This window comes from Lygodium microphyllum, chromosome 15 (assembly GCF_053477565.2).
Source record: "Lygodium microphyllum isolate KBCC chromosome 15, Lygodium_microphyllum_v1.1.10, whole genome shotgun sequence".
NCBI lineage: Eukaryota > Viridiplantae > Streptophyta > Polypodiopsida > Schizaeales > Lygodiaceae > Lygodium > Lygodium microphyllum.
In genome coordinates this window covers 36,479,415-36,498,644 of record NC_141149.1, presented here as the reverse complement: position 1 = coordinate 36,498,644, position 19,230 = coordinate 36,479,415, and the positions used below count along the sequence as shown (strand labels likewise).

The 19,230-nt window shown below is 42.1% G+C and overlaps 1 protein-coding gene across 1 annotated transcript; it reads right to left on the bottom strand.

The window, feature by feature from the left end:
• Positions 1-3,037: 3,037 nt before the first annotated feature.
• On the bottom strand, positions 3,038-5,028 carry LOC148024430 (18.1 kDa class I heat shock protein-like). The gene is made up of 2 exons (XM_087693701.1): positions 4,601-5,028; positions 3,038-3,550 (listed from the first exon to the last, which is right to left on the bottom strand). Exons 1-2 carry the CDS (start codon positions 4,791-4,793, stop codon positions 3,276-3,278), a joined length of 468 nt encoding a protein of 155 aa, XP_087549827.1. The 5' UTR covers positions 4,794-5,028; the 3' UTR covers positions 3,038-3,275.
• Positions 5,029-19,230: the final 14,202 nt, after the last annotated feature.

Here is a 19,230-nt window from a genome sequence, read left to right as displayed (position 1 = left end):
TGTAGGGCCTAGGTTCTCTCTCTCTCTCTCTCTCAACTAGATTATTAATTTTTTTTTAAATTAACATTTTTTAGACAGTTTTCCACACTTTGAGAAGGAGATAGAAGAAAGAGAAGGATAAAAAATAATAAGAACAACAAAAAGAGGGAAGGGAAAGAGAAAAGAGAATAGTCTTTTTTAAATTAAACTTTTTAAATATAATTTCAGACTTAAAAAAGAGAGACCGAGATAATTTTGAAAGAGAGAAAATAGGGGAAGAGAAAGGAAAATAGAAAATAAAAAAATAGAGAAAAGAAAAAATATATAAAAAGAGAAGAGAGAGAAACTTGAAAGAGGAAAATAAAAATGAGAGAGAGAGAGAGAGAGAGAGAGAGAGAGAGAGAGAGAGAGAAATCAAGAGAAATATACAGAGTAAAAAAGAAAGAAGAGGGAAAGAGGGGGGAAAGAGAGAGAATTTTATAGAGGAAATATAAATTTAAGAGGAAAAGAAAAAAAGAAAAGAGAGGGGGAGAGAAAGAGAAGAAAAGGAGAGAGTTTTTGAATAGAGAGAATTAGAGGAAATATACAATTTAAAAGAATAAAGAGAAAAAAAGGAAAAAAGAGAGAAAAGAGAGAGGAAGAAGAGAGGAAAAGAGGAAGAGAGATGGGGAAAAAAGAGAAAAGAGAAGTTGAATTATCTGCAGGTACATAAACAGCTTGTCTTATTTAAATTTAAATATTTTTTGAGAGGAGAGGGGAAGAGAGAGAAGATAAAATTCAGAAGAGAGGGAGACAAGAAAAAGATAAAATTTAAAACAGAGGGAGGAAAAAAAGAAAAACTAGGAGAGAAGGAGAAGAAAAGGGGGCGAAGAGATAGCTCTAAGAGAATTTGAGAGAGAGAGAGAGAGAGAGAGAGAGCATGTAAAGAATTATAAAGAGAATGAAATTTAAAAAGATTAAAAAATAAAAGGGGATAGAAAAAAAGTGTAGAGAAACATGTAAAGAATCATAGAGGAAATGAAATTTAAAAAGAGAATAAAAAATAGAAGGGGAGAAAAAAAGTGCAGAGAGGGGGAAATTTTTAAAAAGACAATGAAAAGAGAAGAAAAAAAGGAAAAAAGAGAGAAGGAAAAGAGAAGAGAGGAGAGAATAAGACAAAGAAGCAAGGACAGGAAAAAAAGAGAGAATTAGGAGGACAAAAAATAAACTAAAATAGAAGGCAAAGAGAGAGAGAGAGAGAGAGAGAGAGAGAGAGAGAGAGAGAGAGGAGAGAATTAGACATAGGGAATTTGGTGGGAGGAGAGTAAAGAAAAAAAATAGAAACAAAGAAAAGAGACAAGGAGGAGAAATGGATTGTTGAGCAATGTCGCTTGCCACTTTGGGGTAACAAAGTAGCCTAGCATTCAGTGCGTGCTTTTGAAAAGCCCCATCACATATTACTGAATTTTCTCCTTTCTTTGAGAAGAGGAAATAGGACAAGCATATGTTACTAAATTTGGACCAATTTCCCCTCTTGAAAAAGGGGAAAGGGATGGGAAAAGCACGTAATACTTACAATTATTCCGAAGGGCATATAACTACTACACATTCCTTTAAAAAATATATTACAAATCTACACAATTATTGTGACTTGTTGGAAGGCTATATTACTAAATGTATTGTTATTCATTCAAAAGTCGCATTACTATTTGTGTATATTACTAAATTTGGACCAACTACCCTGCTTGAAAAGGGGAAAGGGATGGGAGGCATATAATATTTATAATTATTCCAAAAAACTAATTCACTACGATCGGTTAGAAAACTATATCACTAGACGTATTACTACTCGTTGAAAGGTCACATTACTATTCATTTAAAGTAATATTACTAGTCATTTGAAATACCCTTCTCTTTCACTTTGTAGTGTCTTATCATTTGAAAGATATTATCTTAATTGCCCCTCTCTCCAAGGGTCCTTTTAAGTTTGAAAGAGGTATCTTTGTGTCGATCTCTTCCAACGCTCTTGAAGGGTCTTGCAACTTCCAACCTTCAATGCCCTCGTCTCCAAGCTTAAGGTCTCTCCAAGGGTCCTTTTCTGAAAGGAGGCAGCATCTTTGTGCCCAAGCTCTTCCAAGGTTCTTGAAGAGTGTTGCAACTTGCAACCTTCAATGCCCTTCTCTCCAAGCTTAAGTTTGCAAGCTCCTCTTTGTGCCCTTCTCTCCAAGGTTCATGAGGGGTGGTTGCAACTTGCAACCTTATCGAGTAACACAATTCATATTCCACATTTTTAAAAAAACTCGCACCCTCTAACTTAGTGCACCCTCTAACTTAGTGCCCTCTCCAAGGGTCCTTTTAAGTTTGAAAGAGGTAGTATCTTTGTGCCCATTTCTTCCAAGGTTCTTGAAGAGTTGTGCAATTTGCAACCTTCAATGCCCTTCTCTCCAAGCTTAAGTTCTCTCCAAGGGTTTAAGTCTAAAGGAGAGAGTATATTTGTGCCAGTCTCTTCCAAGGTTCTTGGAGGGTGTTGCAACCTACAACCCTTAAACGCCCTTCTCTCCAAGCTCAAGTCTGCAAGAGGTATTCTCCTCTTTGTGCCCTTCTCTCCAAGGTTCACAAGGGGTTGTTGCAACTTGCAACCTTGGGTTGCAAGGTCTGGGCAGTAAGGAATCCTAGCGTGGGGTTGTTGCAACTTGCAACCTTGCGTTACTCAAGGTTCACAAGGGGTTGTTGCAACTTGCAACCTTCTAGAGTAACACATTCATATTCCACACTTAAAAACTCGCACCCTTCAACTACATTAGTTTTTTAGGATTATCTTACTACGTGTATTCCACATTTTAAGAGAAACTCGCATTTTTAAAAATCTGAATCTTATTATACGTGTTTTTAAGGGAAATATCTTGTAATATTCGTGTCTTATTGAAGGCGTAAGATCTTTGCAGCCCTCTTCAAGGTCTTGAAAGGTTTTGCAACGTTCAAATTTTAAGGCTGCAGGCTACAGTGCGACGTTCAAATTTTAGGCCTAGACTACCTCCTACATACTACGATAACAAATTTAGACAAATATTACAAAAACTTGTCAAGATTAACGCCACTCCTATATTCTGCAGTACGATATATAGTTTTATGTACATTTGGACATGATAGTCATCTGAGTAAACTCATGGGCACAACCTCCATTATTCTATACACTATCAACTCCTTACATTCATAACTCACGATTCCTCTCTTGCTAAGCAAGCAGACGTCCAGAAAACGATCTATCCGAAATGCAGATCCAGCCAAGTCTCCAAAGGTGTAAACGGGGTGGTAATCTAACTAGAGCCAGCGATCTCGATGGACTTGGATTCCGCTTTGCCTTCCTGTGCTTTGGGAACAACTATAGTGAGTACCCCATTCTCCATGGTTGCCTTAATATCGTCCATTTTGGCGTTCTCAGGCAGGCGGAATCTGCGAACAAAGGTTCCATAAGCTCTCTCCACACGGTGCCAGCGATCACTCTCCTCAGCCTCCTCTTTCTTGCGCTCACCACTGATCTGCAACACACGTCCATCCTCCACTTGAACTTTAATGTCCTCTTTCCTCATGCCTGTGGCAGAATTAACATCAAGAAAAAAGGAACTTCAAAATGCATGCGCGGACGTCGTACTCTTGTGGACGTCGAAAAAGAGCATAGTAAAGATAATAAAAACGCCTAAAAAGGAGACTTTTAAACCACAATACCACTGAGCTCAGAATCACAAGCATACTGAAGTACAGACAGAGAACCTACCTTGATGAAACAGGCAGAGAAGATTAAGGAAGAAATCTTAAGGCTGATGAAATTAACAGGATCAATTGCCAAAAAGGCTTTAAAAATTAACAAGCGGCGAATATTGAGCCTTATTAAACAGGCGGGCAAAGAATTTGACAAGCACACAAATTTGGAAGAGAAGCAAACAAGCAGAGCATTAACGCTTATTAAGCCGGCACAATTAAACAGGCGGGCAAAGAATTCCGCAAACACAAATTTGAAATAATGTTTTCTTGAAAGTAGAGTATTTAAGGCTTATGCAACAGGCAGGTAAAGAATTCGACAACCACAGATTCGGTCGCTTAAGCCTTCAAGGTAGAGCAAAACGTATCAACTCAGCAAGATTTCAGCCTATGGCAGTACCGACAGGAAGGCACACTTGATGACAGACGAATAACAGACAAAGGGACAATGAGAAGGATAACAACAGAACTTTGAGGCACATTTCTACGCATAGAAAGAAATTTGCGGCTCATTTCTAGGCATGAAAAGAGGCTTAAGTTGCTTAACGACACTAAGCATAACGAAATTTGACAGAGCTTAAAATTTAATAAAACAAGCATCTCAATCGCATAAGATCCATATCCACCGCGGAACATTTCAGCCTATCACAGTACAGAAAGAAAGAGAACTTAAATGATATCAATAGAAATTTGAGTCGCGTGTCTAGGCATAGAAATAAGGCAAACACATCATAAAATTTGCCGGGAGCTTAAAACTTAAATATCAAAACAAGCATATCAATCGCAAAGCATCACAGCATAGACAATTACAAGGGGGATTTGATAAAATAACGTACGTACACATCTCAGAGAGACTTAACTTGGAGGTTAAGCTAAGTATTACCAGGCAGATTGACCTTGAAGATGTGCGATTCGGGAGCCTCTCTCCAGTCGACTTGAGCATTCATCACAGACGTTGCTACGTCTCGGACAACATTGGAGTCAAAGATGCCACGCGGGATGATGGATTCGAAGCCGAAGCTGAAAGGATCAAACAAGGGCATATCGTCACCCCTGCGGAGAAGGGAGAGCGCCATGGAAGAGCAGAGAGGAGGAGACTAAAGCAAGGCACGAATCGGCGAGGTGAAGAAGCGAATGCAGGCCTTTCAAGAGCAATCACGATACAGGAAATACAAAGACAAGCGGAATATAATGCTCGAGGAAACCTTATGATAAGATCAAAGAAAGAAACTGAGAGAGAGAGAGTTGTGCGGGGAGGAGCTTTGATTTGAGATGCCATGTTACGTAGTCTGGCCCCGTGGCTACTCTCCAAGGCTTCCAGATCGTGATACAGGAATGGAAGACATCCAACATTCTAACTTGAAACGTTCCAGACAATTCTCTTCGCGCTTTTGCCAGCGCCTGGTCACACGCCCGCGCCCAGGCCCCCAACCATGTTCGCATCGCACACCCATTTCGGGCCTTTCCACCACCAATGGTAAGAGCACCTTCACATGAGGTCACATCTCCATCGTTTCTACCACAAATATCCGGTCAAAATTTCAACAATCCTTCTTCACATGATTATGTATGGGGTGGAAGTTGTCTCCGGAGCACCCTTTGGAAATCTCTGTTTTAGAGGGATACAATTTTGGCCTTCTAGAACCAGCGGAACCTCCTCCACATTTTGTGGAACATTTCCATTAAATTATTACATTAGGAAAGATTCCTGACACTAACGAACAAAATAGCCTGTTGAACCAATATTTCTGCCTTGCAAGCCAACGTCATATGAAGTTGACAATCGAATAGCAAGCCCGAATATCTTTAGTAGCCCTTGCCATAGCTAGTTCCACAGAGAGGTGCTAATGGAATGTCGCTCTAAATGTTCCCATCCCATGAGAAGAGCATAGACTAATGTAATATTTCCGTTTGAAATATTACTAGAACAACCTCCCGCACATCGTAAATTTGTGAAAAGATTATCTCCATTTCCGGTAGTTGATTTATGATCGTACGCGAGAAAAGGAGTACTCCGCATTGGTAAATCGGGACCGAGGAATCATGACCTTTTTCCACTGGCAAAACGGGACCGAGGAATCATGACCTCTCCACTGGCAAAACGGGACCGAGGTTTAAATAACCCGCATAACCATAGGTAAACTCCCTCTTGGGAGGAGCTCAAGAGGACAATGTTGGGATAAAATTGTTGCAATTTAATTTTTTTTAATATTTACCTTCCCCCAGCCGATGCGTGGCTGAGGGAAGGGGATGGGCTATTATGGCAATTTAAGAGGTGGAGGGGAAGAGGCCATGCGAGGGGCCACGTAGGGGGGAGGTCCTCTCTCCCCCCCCCAAACTATAAAAACACCTTCTAAGGTGTTGAAGAGGGGGGAAAAAAAGAAATGCTGCGACAGGCTGCTTGAGAGGTGAGAGGAGGAAGGCGACAAGCTGTGGAGAGCCGCGCCATTTTTCTGGCCATGAGAGAAGGAGGAGAGAGGCCGTGTAGCCTGTAGAAGACGTCCTAAAGGAGGGGAAGCTAAGTGCTACATGGGAGGAGAAGGAAGTTGAGCCGTCGTGCTGTAGAAGGAGCCACCACCAATTCGTGAAGGGCCGCCACTTGTACCGGAGGCCGCTGCTGCCATTGCCGAGACGCCACCAGCTGCCGACTGAATTCGCTGACACCATCCCCTTGACGACTGCCATCGAGGCCTTCTAATCACCGTCATCCACGTAACCATTATTCTCCCTCTTCCCATGTCTGCACGCTTTAGAAGCTTCATAGAAGCTTCTTTAGGAAGCTTCTAAGGGGGCTTCCCTAAGCCCCCTTCCCACCAATCACCTATAAGCCTCCTAGGCTCGGGATTTTAAGCCCCCTTCCCACTACATTTCCCCCATAACCCCATCCCTATCAACGCACCCCCCCCCCCCCCCCCCCCTTGAGGTCTTTGTAGAGAACAAGAGGGTTCCTTAACGCCCTTTCACACAGATCCTCCATAAGTCCATTTTTCCCCTGGCTTTGAAGAGGAAGCCTATAAGGCCATTTCTACCGAATCTCCCATAAGCCCCCTAGGGCCAGATTTAAAGTCTCCACTCCTGCAAGGTCCATCACAAGATCCCTTTCACGAATCCCTCTTTTCCGAAAGAAAGAAGGCCCAAGCTCCGAACCATAAGACCTTCCAAATCCAAATTCCACAAGTCAAGGAGCCATACCTCAAAAGGGACTTGCGCGTACAAGGGAGAAGGCCAAAAATCATAAGATTGCGAGCCAAGGCAAGAAGTTCGAATTCCCGAAGGCAAAACCTGAGGTCGAGTTCACGATGGCCCCTAAAAAGGTACAAGGTGCATCCGCAAGAGGATCATCTCCGAATATTCATGTGGATATTTTACCGAACCCATAAGTCCAGGTTGTCTTCCTATTTTTGATTCACGTCAAAGTATTGCAATTATGCATGGTTAATTTATGGAACTAGGATGCACTTTTTGCGATTCAAACACTTTGGCTATTTTAAAGGAAGTAACACATGATCAAAGATCGGTCATTTGTATGTTTCAAAGGAATGAATGAAAGATGTCTATAGCAAGTTGCTTCAGTGCATTGCAAAGTAACGAATCTAGAACAACTAATGACTATCATTACAAAGTCAAGATTGCGTAATGCTCAATCAGTGCGTTCGAATATTTCATTCAAAAAAATGAAGTTAGGGAAAGGCTGCAGGTTTGTTTAACATAAAAACTTTAAAACTTAGTAGCATGAGTCGTGAATACATGCCCTAGTAGGACTAATGGAAGTTATGCGAATTTTATCATGTGCTTGGTCTTAACAAGAAAAATTAGGGATTGCAAATCTAGAGAAAATGAATCGCGTGCTTACGTAAGTTATGACGTAATGCAACTAGTCTTTCCCCTCTTAGATCAAGACAATATCTTTAGGAATGGCTCGTCCTTGTCGTAAGACAAGTAAATTGATTTACCCAAAACACCTAAACCGCAAAGGACTCATTTAGATGGTTCAATCGATACAATAAATACTCCAAGTGCTAACTAGGGTTTAGCACGTTAAGGACTTGACCTAGTTTCACACTTGTTGCCAAGTTGAAACCCTCATACCCAAAGGTCCTACCCACATTCATGGAATGTAGGGACAATTGGATAGGCTTGCAAGAAACGATCTAAGGTTTTTACCCTAAGGGTAACTCGTTCAAATGATGAAACTCGGATTGAGTTGGAATTCCTAGGACCGTGGTCGCCCTAGTGTAATTAGGAATGGGTTGGGTAGGAAGACACCCTAAACCCTGCTTCTCGTCTGGAGATAAGCCGTTCAATGGGTGAAATGATCTCACGGAATAGATGCGACACTTGTGCAATAAGTTGCAACGTCGCATAGATTTGTGGTTTGTTCACAAGAGAGTTTTGCCATTCCTTAGAATGAGGTTGGTAGGTTCTTGCGCAAGTTTAACTTGCAAGAGGATGAGTAGTCATCCTGTTATATCACATTTCTTGGGAAAAATTGCCAAGTAAAGGGAAGTTAGGTATTTGCTTGGAAGCAAATGATCAATCAATAAATTAAAGTGACATGGTCACCAGGATTTACTGTTAATAAAACCTAAGGTATTGGTTAAGTTGGGTTAACAGGGTATGGCCCTAACCCAAGGACAAAAGGGTGAACAAACAAACCCTTGGGGATCTTGCCAAGTCGCAATTGATCCCGGATCGAATGCTGGATGCATTCGGAGAGAAGGATTCACTCCTTAACAGTTGGCCAAATAAACGACCACTGGAAATTGATTGTGCTTGTAATAGTTTAGAAAGCACTGTTTGCATTGTTTGCTCAAGGAACTAAAGGATGAAAAGATATCTAAATGCTTCAGGTTGAAGGCCTGAAGGGAGAGGCAGCTTCAGTTACCCCCGACTGCCTGCCTGACCCTAACCAAGGGGGTTGTTGACCGCGCCGGGAACGTGGACCGAACCCGCCGCGAGAGGTCTTTCCGTTAAGCTCTACTTGGAGCAGGAGGACGCTTGGGTGCCAGGGGGGCCTCTGGCCGTAAATCCCTCGCCTTCCGGGTCCTGCACAAGAGGCTAACGTGACTCGGGATTGGATCTCGAGGCCCGCATACTAGTCTACGGGCAGAAGCTTGGAATAGTGATCCCTGGCGGATTACTGGATAGCCTTCGGGCAGATTATGGACAAGCCTACGGGCGGAACTCCTTGCATTTCAAAGATAAAATGATGAAATGATAATAAAGAATTTGTCTGATATTGTTTTTCTATGTCACGTGATAAGATTATGTGAAGGAACCAGTGCTTAATAGGATCAATTAAAGAAGCTGATTGCTATATGTCAAATTAAATGTGTTAGATAATTACATAACTAAAACAAACCGAGGAAAGTGCGGAGGATGGGCCATGGGTCCGTCCTACGGTTGGGTGGTCCCGGTTAGCCGGGAAATTTTCTCAAAAATCTCGAAGAACAGCGGGATGATCATCATCATCAAAACGAATAACGAGAACGATGACCTAGAGTTACATCTTACCCAATTTACGTTGTTTTAGGGGAACGGAATGGGACTATGCCTTATGGCTGAGAGGTTGAGTTTTGCATCCCTCTCGTTTCCCATTCTCCTTGAACCAAGTGCAACGTGAATCCGCTTCGGACCTGGCGTTTCTGCGTAAAGTAGTTCGCTCGGGTCTGACGCTAGTTGCTGCTAGCTAATGACCAAACAGGAAAACCCAAATTCAGGTCGATCCTAAGTGGGAACGGCCAGGATACTTCCGCTACGTGGCAGACACGGGAAGACCTAGATTGCAAAACCCGTAACATTCCATGGGAGTGCCGGGCGGAGTTTTCTAGACATCCTTTCCGATGGACTGCTAAGACGTGTCCTGGATGATTCTAGTGGACACGTTACAGTTGGTATCAGAGCAAACCAACAAAGGACTTGTTTTTAGGAAATTTTAATAAGACGAAGTAAAGCAAATGTTACTGTCCCAAACATTTCCTTACTTTCAATGCTGTCTTGCAGAATTATGAAGCATGGAACAAATTCTTAGTGTTCCGAGTCATGTTTATGACCGCGATGCATTCCACGGATTATCGACAAAGGGTTGAGATGATGAACATCCTAGACCGCATTTACAATCCATCACCTGTATACATGGAACGGAGATGGATGGGTGTTTCAGGGATCTATTACATAGCTGCCCATCGACCTGCGTACCTTCAAATTAACTTGAAGAGAATCAAGTGGATGGAGGATTTGAAGATCGTGAAGTTGTTCATCTTTGTTGAGGCTCACGCAAACGCGACCCTACAGGTTGGAGGTCGAAGGGTTAACCAGAATAAGTATGTGTACGGAGAAGTGATTCAAAGAATCCCTGCCGACCGAATCAAGGTTTTGGGACGTCATGAGAAGAATGGATATCAAAGGAAAAGATACCCTAATCTTCCAATGAACTATCGATTCCTGAAAATCGATGACCCCAATCCGTACTACTACTTAGTTCCTGTAGCTGAATGCAACAATATCTTATTCTCCTCGAATTAATGTATCAACTTGTTCCATCGCCCCAAGAAATAATTGTACCTCGAAAGGGCTATGCTGATATGAATGGAATAAAACTTTTTTTTCCGATTGTCTTGACTGTGAATATTGATAAAGAAGTAAAGTGAATTGGTCACTTGGCTGAATGAATACGTGGACGTAGTTTCTGAAGAGTTAACAGAACTCCCGCTTCAAAGAGAAGTAGATCATGAGATCAAGCTAGTAATAGGAGCTGTGCCAATTGAGAAGAGACCCTATAGAATGTCTATACCGGAAGCAATTGAACTGAAGGAACAACTCAACAAGTGCTAGATCAAAGGGCTACATCCATCCTAGCAGTTCACCATGAGAAGCACCTGTACTGTTCTAGAAAAAGAAAGATGGAACACTTCGATTATGTATTGATTATAGAGGGTTGAATCAATCAACAATCAAGAACAAATATCATATTCCTAGAATAGATGAGCTTCTTGATAGTCTTCAGGGTGCCAAGATCTTCTCCAAGATTATCTTAGGTCTGGTTACTATCAGATAAGAATCAAGGAAGAAGATATCCCAAAGATGACCTTCAACACTAGATATGGACACTTTGAGTTCTAGTTATGTCATTAGGGCTTACGAATGTGCCTGCCACATTCAATAGGTTAATGAAGGATATCTTTAGACCATATCTTGATAAACTTTGTGCTCGTCTTCTTTGATGACACTCTAGTCTATTCCAAACAGGAAGGAGATCATGAACCCCAACTTCGGATTTTCCTTGAGACAAGGAGGTCACACAAGCTGTATGCTAAGATGACGAAATGTGCATTCCTCAAACATCAAATTGGTTATCTGGGATTCATCATATCGGTAGAAGGAATCTCAGTGGAGCCAGCCTAAGTTAGAAATGTTCTAGGATGGCCAAATACCAACAACTGTCAAAGAAATACGCAGCTTCCTTGGATTGACAAGATGGTATGGGGTCTTCATCAAAAACTATGCTTTGATTGCAGCACCTTTGACAGAATTATTGAAGAAGTAAACGTCCATTGCATGGTCAACTGCCGAACAAACTAGCTTTGATAGGTTGAAGCAAAGTTTGGTATCAGCACCGATCCTAAAACTTCTAGACCACAGTAAGGAGTAGAGGTAGTAACTGATACTAGCATGCTTATGTAGAAAAGTCATCCTATAGCCTAATGTTCAAGAAACTGAAGATCCATGAAAAGAATTATGCTACCCATGATCTTGAACTTTTAGTTGTCAAGCTTTGGAGACACTACTTGCTGGGTAACAAGTTTACACTAGTGACTGATCATAAAAAGTCTCAAGTGGAACTTTACCTAGAACAAGCTCAACATGAGGCAATGTTAGTGGATTGAAGTGCTGGAGGAGTGTGACCTTAAGATCAAGTACCGAACTGGAAAGGAGTATGTAGTTGCTGATGCACTCAGTCACAAGGCATTCCTTGATTCTCTAATCTTGCAAAATCCATCAATAGCTAGATCTCTAGCCACAAAGGTGTCAATGCCGAACAACCCCATACTTGAGCTAGCTAGAGAGGAAGCATGCCATGATCTAGCCTATCAAAAGATGCTAAGGGGAATCTCTATCAAGGACCAGGAACAAAAACTATAGGCCAAAGGTCATGAATCCTCTGTCAATAATAGACATGTCTACTATAGAATGAGAGCATGTATACAGCAAGCCAGTTACTTAAACAGAAGATATTGTGCGAAGCTCATGATTTCACTTTCTCGGGACATCCAAGCTGCGAAGGATAGACAGAAGGCATACACGGATTTGAAGTGTCAAGATAGAATATTTGAGGAAAGGAGACATGGTCTTCATTCACGTAGGCCCAAAGAAGAGTTCCCTATCCTTAGGAGATTGCAAGAAGCTAAGTCCAACGTATTCTTGACCATACAAGATCCTCAAGTGCCTAGGACCTAATGCTTATAGACTGCAACTTCCTTTGAACCTAAAGGTTCATAATGTATTCCATATCAGCCTCTTGAAGAAATATGTACCTAATCCTAGCCATGTACTTGATGACCAGCAAATTGTAATGCCTAGCCTAGGATTCCTTGAGCTACGGCCTGACAGGATCTTAGATGTTAGGGAGAGACAACAGAGATCCAGAACCTTGAGAGAATGCCTCGTCCAGTGGAAAGATTATCCCGAGGAGGATACCACTTGGGTGGATGAAAGCACTCTCAACCATAAATATCCCCAGTTCATCTCGAGATGAGGACATCTCGATTCCTCCAGGGGGGAGAGAATGTAATATTTCCGTTTGAAATATTACTAGAACAACCTCCCGCACATCGTAAATTTGTGAAAAGATTATCTCCATTTTCGGTAGTTGATTTATGATCGTACGCGAGAAAAGGAGTACTCCGCATTGGTAAATCGGGACCGAGGAATCATGACCTCTCCACTGGCAAAACGGGACCGAGGAATCATGACCTCTCCACTGGCAAAACGGGACCGAGGTTTAAATAACCCGCATAACCATAGGTAAACTCCCTCTTGGGAGGAGCTCAAGAGGACAATGTTGGGATAAAATTGTTGCAATTTAATTTTTTTTAATATTTACCTTCCCCCAGCCGATGCGTGGCTGAGGGAAGGGGATGGGCTATTATGGCAATTTAAGAGGTGGAGGGGAAGAGGCCATGCGAGGGGCCACGTAGGGGGGAGGTCCTCTCTCCCCCCCCCAAACTATAAAAACACCTTCTAAGGTGTTGAAGAGGGGGAAAAAAAAGAAATGCTGCGACAGGCTGCTTGAGAGGTGAGAGGAGGAAGGCGACAAGCCGTGGAGAGCCGCGCCATTTTTTTGGCCATGAGAGAAGGAGGAGAGAGGCCGTGTAGCCTGTAGAAGACGTCCTAAAGTAGGGGAAGCTAAGTGCTACATGGGAGGAGAAGGAAGTTGAGCCGTCGTGCTGTAGAAGGAGCCACCACCAATTCGTGAAGGGCCGCCACTTGTACCGGAGGCCGCTGCTGCCATCGCCGAGACGCCAGCAGCTGCCGACTGAATTTGCTGACGCCATCCCCTTGACGACTGCCATCGAGGCCTTCTAATCACCGTCATCCACGTAACCATTATTCTCCCTCTTCCCATGTCTGCACGCTTTAGAAGCTTCATAGAAGCTTCTTTAGGAAGCTTCTAAGGGGGCTTCCCTAAGCCCCCTTCCCACCAATCACCTATAAGCCTCCTAGGCTCGGGATTTTAAGCCCCCTTCCCACTACATTTCCCCCATAACCCCATCCCTATCAACGCACCCCCCCCCCCCCCCCCCCCCCCCTTGAGGTCTTTGTAGAGAACAAGAGGGTTCCTTAACGCCCTTTCACACAGATCCTCGATAAGTCCATTTTTCCCCTGGCTTTGAAGAGGAAGCCTATAAGGCCATTTCTACCGAATCTCCCATAAGCCCCCTAGGGCCAGATTTAAAGTCTCCACTCCTGCAAGGTCCATCACAAGATCCCTTTCACGAATCCCTCTTTTCCGAAAGAAAGAAGGCCCAAGCTCCGAACCATAAGACCTTCCAAATCCAAATTCCACAAGTCAAGGAGCCATACCTCAAAAGGGACTTGCGCGTACAAGGGAGAAGGCCAAAAATCATAAGATTGCGAGCCAAGGCAAGAAGTTCGAATTCCCGAAGGCAAAACCTGAGGTCGAGTTCACGATGGCCCCTAAAAAGGTACAAGGTGCATCCGCAGGAGGATCATCTCCGAATATTCATGTGGATATTTTACCGAACCCACAAGTCCAGGTTGTCTTCCTATTTTTGATTCACGTCAAAGTATTGCAATTATGCATGGTTAATTTATGGAACTAGGATGCACTTTTTGCGATTGAAATACTTTGGCTATTTTAAAGGAAGTAACACATGATCGAAGATCGGTCATTTGTATGTTTCAATGGAATGAATGAAAGATGTCTATAGCAAGTTGCTTCAGTGCATTGCAAAGTAACGAATCTAGAACAACTAATGACTATCATTACAAAGTCGAGATTGCGTAATGCTCAATCAGTGCGTTCGAATATTTCATTCAAAAAAATGAAGTTAGGGAAAGGCTGCATGGTTTGTTTAACATAAAACTTTAAAACTTAGTAGCATGAGTCGTGAATACATGCCCTAGTAGGACCAATGGAAGTTATGCGAATTTTATCATGTGCTTGGTCTTAACAAGAAAAATTACGGATTGCAAATCTAGAGAAAATGAATTGCGTGCTTACGTAAGTTATGACGTAATGCAACTAGTCTTTCCCCTCTTAGATCAAGACAATATCTTTAGGAATGGCTCGTCCTTGTCGTAAGACAAGTAAATTGATTTACCCAAAACACCTAAACCTCAAAGGACTCATTTAGATGGTTCAATCGATACAATAAATACTCCAAGTGCTAACTAGGGTTTAGCACGTTAAGGACTTGACCTAGTTTCACACTTGTTGCCAAGTTGAAACCCTCATACCCAAAGGTCCTACCCACATTCATGGAATGTAGGGACAATTGGATAGGCTTGCAAGAAAGGATCTAAGGTTTTTACCCTAAGGGTAACTCGTTCAAATGATGAAACTCGGATTGAGTTGGAATTCCTAGGACCGTGGTCGGCCTAGTGTAATTAGGAATGGGTTGGGTAGGAAGACACCCTAAACCTTGCTTCTCGTCTGGAGATAAGCCGTTCAATGGGTGAAATGATCTCACGGAATAGATGCGACACTTGTGCAATAAGTTGCAACGTCGCATAGATTTGTGGTTTGTTCACAAGAGAGTTTTGCCATTCCTTAGAATGAGGTTGGCAGGTTCTTGCGCAAGTTTAACTTGCAAGAGGATGAGTAGTCATCCTGTTATATCACATTTCTTGGGAAAAATTGCCAAGTAAAGGGAAGTTAGGTATTTGCTTGGAAGCAAATGATCAATCAATAAATTAAAGTGACATGGTCACCAGGATTTACTATTAATAAAACCTAAGGTATTGGTTAAGTTGGGTTAACAGGGTATGGCCCTAACCCAAGGACAAAAGGGTGAACAAACAAACCCTTGGGGATCTTGCCAAGTCGCAATTGATCCCGGATCGAATGCTGGATGCATTCGGAGAGAAGGATTCACTCCTTAACAGTTGGCCAAATAAACGACCACTGGAAATTGATTGTGCTTGTAATAGTTTAGAAAGCACTGTTTGCATTGTTTGCTCAAGGAACTAAAGGATGAAAAGATATCTAAATGCTTCAGGTTGAAGGCCTGAAGGGAGAGACAGCTTCAGTTACCCCCAACTGCCTGCCTGACCCTAACCAAGGGGGTTGTTGACCGCGCCGGGAACGTGGACCGAACCCACTGCGAGAGGTCTTTCCGTTAAGCTCTACTTGGAGCAGGAGGACGCTTGGGTGCCAGGGGGGGCTCTGGCCGTAAATCCCTCGCCTTCCGGGTCCTGCACAAGAGGCTAACGTGACTCGGGATTGGATCTCGAGGCCCGCATACTAGTCTACGGGCAGAAGCTTGGAATAGTGATCCCTGGCGGATTACTGGATAGCCTTCGGGCAGATTATGGACAAGCCTACGGGCGGAACTCCTTGTATTTCAAAGATAAAATGATGAAATGATAATAAAGAATTTGTCTGATATTGTTTTTCTATGTCACGTGATAAGATTACGTGAAGGAACCAGTGCTAAACAGGAGTAATTAAAGAAGCTGATTGCTATATGTCAAATTAAATGTGTTAGATAATTACATAACTAAAACAAACTGAGGAAAGTGCGGAGGATGGGCCATGGGTCCGTCCTACGGTTGGGTGGTCCCGGTTAGCCGGGAACTTTTCTCAAAAATATCGAAGAACAGCGGGATGATCATCATCATCAAAACGAATAACGAGAATGATGACCTAGAGTTACATCTTACCCAATTTACGTTGTTTTAGGGGAACGGAATGGGACTATGCCTTATGGCTGAGAGGTTGAGTTTTGCATCCCTCTCGTTTCCCATTCTCCTTGAACCAAGTGCAGCGTGAATCCGCTTCGGACCTGGCGTTTCTGCGTAAAGTAGTTCGCTCGGGTCTGACGCTAGTTGCTGCTAGCTAATGACCAAATAGGAAAACCCAAATTCAGGTCGATCCTAAGTGGGAACGGCCAGGATACTTCCGCTACGTGGCAGACACGGGAAGACCGAGATTGCAAAACCCGTAACATTCCATGGGAGTGCCGGGCAGAGTTTTCTAGACATCCTTTCCGATGGACTGCTAAGACGTGTCCTGGATGATTCTAGTGGACACGTTACAGACTAAGGCCAAATTTCATTGGTATTTTGTCCATTTTATAACGAAAATGAGAAATTTTCAACCAGCTTTAGTAAAAACAAGTTGAAAAATAAACTTTAAGTTCTAGCTATGAAAAATACATTAAATGATCGTTTTGTATGAACATTGATTCTAGATTCTTGTGAGACCATGAAGGCTAGTAGTAATGTCTACTAGTGGGACCACGAGGTTCCTAATGCCTACCAATAGGGCATTCACACCATTACCTTCTTCAACTATTGCCATGTCAAGACTTGCCAAGAGAAGTGTCATGTGTGGGGGCTCAACATGGCTTTCTCATGTGGGAATCTAAAACCTAGTACTAAGTAAAGTGATCCTTAACTTTAGAAAGGAAACAAAACTTGAAATGGTGCCACATAAGGCTAATACACAACTTTAAGAGAATCTAGCAACTTCCTCATGACATTGTCAAACTACTCCTTACACATGGATAAATGTGCCATTCAATTGAAAATCTTGTGAGTCATCAAGTACTTATCTATGTATGTGTTCTATATTCTCTGACCTAGAGAACTCTTAACAATTCTCTTTATCCTCTCTCTCACATCCCTCTTCAATTTGCACTTAGTTCCTATCAAAATAGAGATTTATAAGAAAGACCGAGTTTCAAAATTAATGGGCCTTGAGAACGTGTTTATACATCTAAGATATTACTTGATTATTGATTAAAAGATCATCCCTAGTGGTATGGTAAATGAAGCAATGTTTCTAAAAATGTATGAGTTGATGAAGAGAAGGCCATTTAAAGATGAATTTTATGGCATCCCAATATTTAGGCTCTTGAACATGAAAGAGATGTAAGGAAAGCTAATCGATGTTTAAATATGTGATAGTTAATTGGAGGGCACAATCTTTGAACCCATGATCCAACTGGATCTCATGAAGTCTTCATTGGAAACATAGGACTAATCTAAGTTGAGAGTAAACACTAAGGGTAAGCACAATAGTTAAAGAAATCATGATGGGATTTTTAATATTGGCTCACATTATGCTACTTTTTCTTCATTGTACAATGTATTGGTCTCTTAGGAGACCTCTCTCTTATATGTAATCTTCATTCTTTTGTCACTTACTATAGAATCTCCTTTTAATGAACCTAGCTTGCTAATCATCTACTTAATCTAAAAGACACCCTTTTGATTCTAAAATATGAGACTACATCATTCATGTGTTTAGTCTCTATAGGAAAAATCCTTACAGTCAAAAGATCCACTTAGAGGGGTACAGCAATGGCTTTCATTAATGAGATAACCTGTGATTGGCCTCTAAAAAATGCTAATCATTGGTGTGTAGCATCAGCGTCATCCCATCTTCATCCGGTTCAAGCTGGGTAGCCATACCCCATCCCATTTCTTTCTTGATAATTGCCGCATGAAAGATCTATAGGAGGAGAGAGAGGGAGGAGAGAGAAATACTAGGTTTGCAGCTGATCTTCAACTAGGACGCTATTTTTTAAGTCGAGAGTGGTGATTGGAAGTGAGAAAATTGAGGAATCTCGTCATGTCATCCATGCTATGGGGCATGTGTAGGCTCCAAGCCCCCCTACCTTTCATAAATCATCGTTGATGCATCCCCCTCTTTTTGTTCTCGCCTAAAGAAAACCCCCGCCCTCCAAATTAAAGTTACTTTTACACTTGCTTTTCTCCTCCACTTAGGTACTCCCCATTTCTGCGTCCAATCTCTGTTTCACAACTTGTAAATTTCTACCCGTCATTTGTATAGGACTCGCGCATTGCCCGGCATTTGCCTCGGTCGATTACTTCCACCACTCGAAAAAAAATCTAAAAATCCACAACTACTGCAAGGTCCATCTTCAAAAGCACTTTTGAAACTCGTCTTCCACAGTTGCTTAAAATGGTCGTCAAATCTACATCTGCCATTTCCAATGGGATCACATTTCTGCTTCAAAATAATAAAATTTGGCACACTTTTGGGCTTTTTTTAGCTCAAAATCCAACCTCATTGGTGACCATGGGATAGAGTGACTCAACTCCTCAAACCCAGGAACTTATCTACATATACATAAGCCATAAAGAGCACCAAGCTACTTCAAATAAAACTACACAACACAACTCTTGCCTTACCCTTTAACAAAATCAAGGCATGAATTCCATGAGGGATAGGCTAAGCACAATTTGACAAAGAGATCAAGAGCTAACTGCTAACCAACTGCTCCAACACAAACCAGCTTAAAGAGCCATTAAAGAAATCATTTGGAGTGGTGGTCTGGCCCGCTTATCAGACTTAGGATAACTAGATCAAGAACTTCTACTAGGTGAGTACTCCTATAACCTATCTCATGTATATTTTCCCTCTTATCTCATTCTCTATTTTTCACTATTTTGTACTCGGATATGTAAAATGAGCTATCAAAGAAGTCATCCTGAGTGGTGGTCTAACCCACCTACCTAACCTAGGATAACTAGACTAGGAACTCCTACTAGGTGAGTAATCCTATAGCCTATCTCATGTATATTTTCTCTCTTGTCTCATTCTCTATTTTTCACTATTTTATACTTAGATGTATAAAAAGGAGGGAGCTGAGCGTATTGTGACCTAAGGAGAATAGGGTGTTAGGCTCAAGTTCAATCTTGATACCCAAGAACCTACAAAGCCCTCACAAGGCGATATGAAATTTTTCTTTTTATTCCCACTCACTTTGATTTTCACTCTAGCCATCCTTATTCCCTTAC

Bases quoted from the DNA above. Each gene is read 5' to 3' on its own strand.
- LOC148024430 (XM_087693701.1), bottom strand. From the start codon at position 4,793: ATGGCGCTCTCCCTTCTCCGCAGGGGTGACGATATGCCCTTGTTTGAT. The intron at 3,551-4,600 runs GTAATACTTAGC...ATTCTGCCACAG, and splicing joins CTTCAAGGTCAATCTGCCTG to GCATGAGGAAAGAGGACATT.